Here is an 8,684-nt window from a genome sequence, read left to right on the forward strand (position 1 = left end):
ATGGAACGGAAATTTCTTTTGAAGAGGAAAACTTTGTTAATTCCCGACACTGTGTTACTATTTGCTTTAAGAAGCTCCAAATTAATTAGAGCTCATGCTGCTGATATGGGTTTCGGATTTGAAATTCTCATCATTACAGTTGTTTTCGAAAATGGGTTATTGCCCTTGTATATAACGATTGATTGCAGCTAACTTTCTAATACAAGATACCGCTATAACACACAAGCGGGTATATATTACGTCATATGGAATACATATTATATGGTACAGTATGTGGGAGCTAACTTTCTAATACAAGATACCGTTATAACACTATTGAAGAGGGTATATATATATTACATTATATGGAATACGTATTAGAATAACGTGAAGCATATGGGGATGTTGGACAAACATTTTAACAAACGCTGGAAATGGGAAGTCTTGGACCAAAAATTGACATTTTGAAATGCGGATGCCGCAAGGGAGACTTTTTAATATTGTTGTGTTGATATCGACGCTGTATATAAATGCTTAATTCAAATTCGTAAAAGATGTCCGGTGTGTTCTCATATATCGTTGCAAATTACATATATTGCCTATAACTCGATTGTGAATTTGTTGTTACCGTGTGAATTGACGCTTATGATGCCGTGGACATATGTTTTGGATATACCATCGATCGTCAGGATAGCTAGTTTGTAAATACTCTCTTAATATTATTAATCTATTTTAGTCAATCCCGGTTATTGAAGATTCGAATCCATAGTTGTAGTGTTTAGGGTCTTCAAACATTCCTGGTGTACGAATCTCAATATGCACATCTTGTAATTTTGTTTCGTTTATTTCTGTGGGTTACTTCACTAATTCTTGGATCTTAAATCGAGTCATTCTGTGGCTTTTATAGCGTATTCCAATCTAATGAAAGAACTAAATGGGATGCAGAGTCATTTTATTGCTTTTGTGGGTCATTATATTGGAATTGAAGAATATATAGAATGATGGAAGTAGCCCAAAGAATAAAACGAAACAAATTATCTTGACCTGTATATATTTTAAAATCATTGTTACCTCTATTAAGTGCAATAATTCAAAATGCGGACCTCCTCTTATTTGTTTATTTTTATTGTAAATATTTTTATCGTCAAACAATTATATTTTGTGCTCGTCTGGGGTCTATTTATTTTATGCTAGATTTATATTGTATGCGTTATGTACCCGAGTTTATGTTTTGAATCGAACACTGTTTACAAATATTCTACAATTTTTGACATAACTGTACCACATTTTAGTCCCATAACCAAACATTGCAGAAGGGTACTGGATTCTGTTAATTTGGACTTCTCGTGAATCCGGAAATCTGCTGCTGATTCTGTGACGTCATTCCTCTTGAGATAACGTGACGTCAGGGGTAGGCAAACGTCACGACGTTATGGCGGGATGTTTAATTTTGCTTTTTATGCGTTTATAAAGCTGTATACATGCTGTAAAATGTATAAGTAGCCAGGTAGGCATGTGATTGGAATAGGACTGGTTCGGGTTATCTCCCTAGGTGGCGTCACTGTACCGAAAGTACACTAGCGCTACCTCGTGCCCAAAGGCAAGATAAGTGGAGTGAATAATTCCTATTACTTCAACGTTTTAGGCCGGGTAATATAGAATATTTGTACGTCAAAGGTGATAAACGATTTACTTTGTTTTTATTTATAATGTTGATATTTCTGTTACATTGTCTTCTGTCAATAAAATTCTATTATATCATGCTTCAATTGTAGTCTGATAGATTATGACATCTCAAATAACAGAGTTACGTCCCTTTATTTCATAAGTTCAATGAGGTACAGAAAAATACATATTTTGATATAAATATATATTTATTTTTTCAAAAACTTTCTGGTAGTTTGACAGCTATAAACAATTTTCAAAAAATATCAACGTTGACAATTTATTTATTTATAACATACAGAGATATATCAGTTATAACCTTCGAAAAGAAATTTAACCTACAACAATGTATTAGACATTTGGACAATATATCTGTCATGCGTTTAGCTATATATACTTTACGTAGGCTTGACGTAGTTTTTGCTTTTGATCTAGTCTTGTCAGACCTGCATAACAAAACAAGAAGATAGAATTGTCAGATCTGGATTTGTCAAGTAATTAATTCTCCGAAAATACACGAAACGAAAGTTTTATCTGAAAAAGTGAAGTAACCCACAGAAAATAAATGAAACTAACAATCTAGAGCTGTATTTTATCAGACTAAGTGAAGTAACCCACAGAAAGTATATGAAACACAATATTTTCAGTTACCCACAGATAATAAATGCAACAAAATATCCAGAGCTGTTTCAACAAAATTGATTGAAGAAACCCACAGAAAATAATGAAACAAAATTGAGCTGCATCTCTAACCTAAATCAGATTTCCACCAAATGTCATGATAACAAAAGGATAACAAATGTCGTAACAAGATAACAAGTGAATATATTGTATAACAATGCCACGATTTGTCACTGTGGCCCCTTATTAGACGTCTCTGTATGTTTGGTAGCCTTGGTAGTTGTTAAGCCAATAGGAATGTAGCAACATGTTTTGTTATCCGGGCACTTACGATCGGGACGTTTCGTATGACACAGCACTTCCGGTATTATAGACAGGTCGAAACAATCTTGTTTACATTCTGGTCCTGAAAAAAAAGGAATTAAAAGTGAGTTTTACGTTCTGTTTTATGTTCTAATCTTGGCTATTGAACACAGTCAACGCCATGCAGTTTGCAATGTGGTAAATTTGTGTAAAAAAAAGAAATTAAAAGTGAGTTTTACGTTCTGTTTTATGTTCTAATCTTTGCTATTGAACACAGGCAACGCCATGCAGTTTGCAATGTGGGAAAGGCAGTGACATTAACTTGCCCTTTTTCACATATGTCATAATGTTCATCTCAGAGAGTCTACATAGCTAATAATGTTTATTTGATATTTAGGTTAGTCGACTCAGCATCCCTTCAGAGAGTTCACATAGCTAATAATGTCTCATTTGGTATTTAAGTATGTCAACTCAGCATCCCTTTCAGAGAGTTCACATAGCTAATGATGTTTATTTGGTATTTAGGTTTGTCAACTTGACATCCCTTTTAGAGAGTCCACATAGTTAACAATGTACACTTCGTACGTCATCATCTTGACATTCCTTTAAGAGAGTCTACATAGCTCCCAAATACAATAACAAGTGCACACATAATAGCAATCCTCATAGGGTGAAGAAAATTAGGACGTAAAACTCCATTCATTTCATTTCATTTCATTTCTAAAAATTTGAAATTGAATTCACCAAGTCCATATAGCGAAAAGTGTTCATGTGGTATTCTAGTTTGTCAACTCGGCTTCCTTTCAGAGAGTCCACATAGCTAATAATATTTATATAGATTACACAATTGACAATCAGCTAAAAATTTAAATAAAATTCACATAGCTAATAATGTTTATTTGGTATTCTAGTTCGTCAGCTCCGCATCCCTTTCAGAGAGTCCACATTGTTAACATCGTTTTACGTATAAATGTGCACCACAAAATAGGGCGAAATTAGCTGATAATGTTTATCTTGGTACAGAAAATTGTCAATCTTCCAAAAATTTTATATAAAATTCTTAAATATACTTACTGTCGGGCGAATCGCCATTAATTGAAAAGTTAAAAATATTCATTAAAATAACAATACAGAAAATAAAGGCTGTCGCCGATCCCATTGTAATATCAGTCCCACTGTGTCACCCACAAATGTCGAAATAAAATCTAAATTTTGAAGAGGATGACTCTTGTCACCTTGGGGCTGAAATTCTTGTCAGGTTTTATTACTAATTCAGACGTGTTCTCATTTTTAACTAAATAAGAATAGTAACCCACTATAGTTGTTTATTAATATTAAATTTAAAGGGATGTGCTCGTTTAATTTGTACTAAATTAGAATATTAACCGACCTATGGTTGTTTATTATTAACTCAAATTTAAAGGGATGACTTCATTTAATTTGTACTAAATTGGAATTTTAACCTAAGTTTTGTTATATGATGACTTTATTTAAATTAAAGTAATATGTTCGTCTGATTTTTACAAAAAAAAATGAAATACTAAACTACTATAGTTGTTTATTAATAACTCAATTTTGAAGGGATGTTATCATTTAATTTGAACTAAATTGGGAATTTTTTTGAATCAAATTTATCAATGGACAAGGCACACAGTCGTCTAATTCTTAACTAAATTGAAATATTAACCGATCTATAAGTCGTCATTTAGTAACTTGAAGTAATTTCGCCTATTTCTTCTTTAAACTAAATTTGAATTTTTTTTTTTTAATTTTAAAGGCATACAGGCGTTCATTTCCTATCTAACTAAATTATTTTCAAATCGACAACACTTTAAAGGGAATCAGTCCTCTATTTTTAAAAGTACAACGCATGTCGTGATATAATATCAAAGTGATATAGGCATCTAATTCTAAAAATAAATCGAAGGGTGACCCCAATTTTCTGACACAAAGGAATGAAAGCTTAGTAAGATACAGGGACTAAAGGGAGATTATTTCAGAATAGTTGCATGATTACCAGACTACAAAATACTTCCTCATTAGCAATCGTCATCAAATGCAAAATTGTGGACATCTATGAGTTACAGTCCCGTCAAAGATGCTTTGACAATTGAAAATTGGAAAAGAGTAGGCTATTGTCTAACGTTTCTCTGCCCTGGTCTAATTTCCCCATGACACACTGCATGACGTTGTCCGGCTTCATTACCCCAGTGGCATGTGATAGTCTAACCAAGATAAATTCCTACCCAAATTTTAAATTAAAGCATTTTATTAACAGCATAATCATTAATAAACAAAAATTAACAAAATAAATAAAAACAAAATAATCTGACGCCTGGTCAATATTTTACAAACTAAAAGGGATTAATTCTTGGAAGAAATACCACATGCAATACCAAATCACAGATTATCAGGTAAATATAATAAAATCACAGTTCAAATAAGATGTTTGTCTATAACTTTTATCTAAATCTAGCAATCATCCAAAAAATCTTCGGGAAAGCCTTCGTCACTTCCGCTAAATTCGTCAGAACTGTAACTCTGAGTGTCATAGGAACCGGAAATACATTGTATCACTTCTTCATGATCGATCTTCAAATCATATCCCATAATTTGTACATCTTTAATACCGCTAGATGGCGTGTCGTTTAATTCACCGGAAGTGGCGTCTGAGGATTCGTCACATGGTGCGTCAAACGTTGCTAACATGACGTCATTATAAAAGTGACCAATGATATACTCCGATTTATTTGGTGATGAATTCAAGAGATTTGATTGGTCAATATGTGAGTTATAATTATATTGTACCAGAACTTCTTGATCAAGGAAAGTGTCATAATTTATGTTGCTGTAGGATAAATTATTTAAAACTAAAAATTCCTTCCCATTGTCAGAATCTCGGACTATATTGCCTTGTTTTCTTTCATTTTCTGTCGCTTCATTTTCATAGGAATTCATCGAGTCGAAATAAAATTGAAATTCGTTTAGAGAGGTCTGGTTATCAAAGTCTAAACATGATTTTAGACATTTTATCCAGTCCTTTTTAGATGTCTTGTTCTCGACTTTCGATGCCGATGTCTCTGTATCCTGGAAGAGCTGACGACGACATTTTGGAGGGTTTGCTTTATTTTTCAAGGTTCTATATCGTCTTTTGCCTTCGCAAACGAATGACTGAAAAAAATACATTAAGCATGAATTAATTTTTGTACATTTCATGCTTAAGGTAGGTCTGATATGGACAGAGAGTGCAGAATATCTTCATATAGGCTGAAAAGATGGATTATTTATGACCCATATTAGCTTCCATAGCAGTATTTTCAAATTCCCTCAACCTTGCAGTGTTGAGAAACAAAAGCTTAAATTGGCTATAGGTATTCTATTCATAGAAAATTGTCCTAAATAAGATTGTCAGTTAGATTGCATAATGGCTTTCTTGGGCTTCCATAGCATTACACAAACCGCATTGGAATGGATTTTCACCCAATTGCCCTGCAAATGTTGGGACAAATGAATGGCTTTAAAGCGTCAAGAGTACTTACCAAATTTTCCATATCGAACTGTAAGGATTCCATTCTGCTTTGGCTGTTTTACTTCTCTCTAGAAACCTCAGTAAATAGAATAAAATGGACTTTGGATTTCTACTTCAACGTATTAAACTAATGAAATAAAATGGAGCTTTACGTCTGATTTTTCTATTTTTGTCTGCACTAGAGAAGATCTGAAAGCTGGAAGTGTTGAAGATGATACTGAATGTGTCCAATATCGCTCGTTTATATACTAATTGCTCAGTTATTCCATATAACACGTTAATCTGTTAATCCATTCATTAATCTCTTAATCCCTCAAACTCCTATCAGTGCAATTAACTCATTAATGTCTTTTTAAATTTCTTGTGTGTCCCAATCTAACAGTTTCTAGGTGCTGATTTTTGGTAAACATCTCTAACCGTTGTTTGTTGTTTACATCTAAACAATTATTTAGCGGATTTTCAAAACAGTGCAAAAATGGCATCTGAAATAAGTCACTGTTTATAAAAATTGTTTAAAAAAATTGACAATTTAACAACATGGTTATTTTACAAAAAACTATTTTTCAAATAAGGAACCTGTGCATTTCATAGTGCTGGTTTGTCCTAAATTTTTGGTTTAAGTTTACGTGATTAATAAACTTTGAATATGTCTTTTAGTGAATAATCCATTATCTAGTTTAGTCGACAATAAGATTTACGCTGCATGAGGTCAAAGATGGCGGACAACCTCATGCTGTTACCTGCAATCTAAGGAGTTTTACCAATATTCAAAAGAAATGCCGATCTAGCAACGTATGGGATTGACACTGCATGGGAGGTTTAAGAGGACAGGACTACTTCAAAGAACCTCATGCTGATCATTAGACTCGCAAGAGCTTCAATCCGTTCCAGTCGCCAATTGGATTCACACTGCATGGGGCAAAAGACTATCTGTTTCAGAAATGAAGTTTAATGTCCCACTGTTCTGTGAGTTATTGAGTTAATGAACCGCATGCTGTTCAAGGGAGTCTTTTCGAGACGCACATATATAGAACAAGAGTCCGCTGATGGACTTACACTACATGAGGTCGAAAACTAGCTGCTTCAGGTCTGCGTCCTACTTTTCTGAACCTTATTGGGCTAATATTGGTAGGACTTCTCTAAACAACCCATGCTGTTCAAGTTAGGAGTCGCCCATATTTAGGAGATTTTGCAATCGCCAATGGGATTTACACTACATGGGGTTAAATAGTATCTCTTTCAGAGATATAAGTTTATGTCCGACTTTTCTGCTATCTGGTCTAATGAAAATGACTACTGCAGAGAACCCCATGCTACTCGAGAAAACTTTTGGAGTTGTCCGACCATTTCAGAGAACACCATGCTGTTCAAGAGACCTTCATGGGAGTCGCCAGGATCTTCAGGGTCGCCAATGACATTAATGGGCCTCTAACGACATGAGGTCAAAGACCGACAGGGAATCACATGGTGTTTATGGGCGTCGCTAGGATCTTCATTCGATTCTGGCCAGACGCCTTTGAAGGGCCTTGTACGACATGAAGTCGAAGACTGATAGAAGAACCACATGCTGTTTAACTGAGGTATGTCGGACATTCTGGTAGTGTCTGATCATCGAAGACACCGACTCAGTCAATGAGATCTTCACTCAGAGTTTATATTTTGTGTTGTTGCTGTTTTAACATGACAGGCATGAACTGCAATGGAGTATTACGTCCTATGTATTTGAACGAAAATTTATGTATAGATTGATCTTAAAAGATCAACAAAGCCTTCCACAATTCACAAAGGCTGTTTACCTATATATTTCATATGGACTCGGTGAGAGAGCCGATACTGGATCGACTTCCGGAAGCACTGCTTGTGGCATTAGAACTTTCACCATGCTAGATTTATCAAAGGTCAATACTTACGTTTTGTTTAAATCGTGGTTACATTGTAATACTTGCTCGAGAATAAAAAATATCGGCATCTAAAAGGTAAACAACTTATTTTGGCGGGAAACCACTAGGTTATTACATGCGTTTTCGTCGATGTGCAATTTCTCTCGATATCGTTTGCCCATAAGGAAATATAATGAACAAAGTCTAACGAAAACTATTTCATGATATTATTTTTGACTGTGGATGATTCTTTGTGATTTGACCTTTAATTTATAGTTTTTCAACATCCATAAGTTCCTACGAGAGTTTGTTCCCCTGTGATGCAAAACCAAAGAAACGAGTTCTTAGAATACGAAGGTTCACAGTTTCGCGCTTAAACCTTCAGTATTTCAATAAATAGGCTTAATAGACCTGTACAATATTTTCTTTCTGTGTACGAAAAGGTTGGAAATAAGCAAATTATTGTATAATCATAAAGTTTATTTCATCAAATTAATAAATAGATAACAAAAGAGTAACAACTATAACAATAACAAAATAGTTTGACGATGTATCTGGCACATTATAGCATAGCCTAAATCAATACACTGCAATAAGTAAATACATGTACAAAGCAAAAAATAAATAAATAAATAAATAAATAATGCATGATAGAGAAAAAATACACCCACTATTCCCTAATGTTATATATTATGATGGTAGTATCA

The 8,684-nt window shown here is 33.9% G+C and overlaps 1 protein-coding gene across 1 annotated transcript; it reads right to left on the reverse strand.

Moving 5' to 3' along the window:
- Positions 1-5,040: 5,040 nt before the first annotated feature.
- LOTGIDRAFT_169132 (hypothetical protein) lies at positions 5,041-6,140 on the reverse strand (the record flags this gene model as incomplete). The annotated part of the gene is made up of 2 exons (XM_009067436.1): positions 5,041-5,739; positions 6,108-6,140. 2 exons carry the CDS (start codon positions 6,138-6,140, stop codon positions 5,041-5,043), a joined length of 732 nt encoding a protein of 243 aa, XP_009065684.1.
- Positions 6,141-8,684: the final 2,544 nt, after the last annotated feature.

This window comes from Lottia gigantea, assembly GCF_000327385.1.
Source record: "Lottia gigantea unplaced genomic scaffold LOTGIsca_82, whole genome shotgun sequence".
NCBI lineage: Eukaryota > Metazoa > Mollusca > Gastropoda > Lottiidae > Lottia > Lottia gigantea.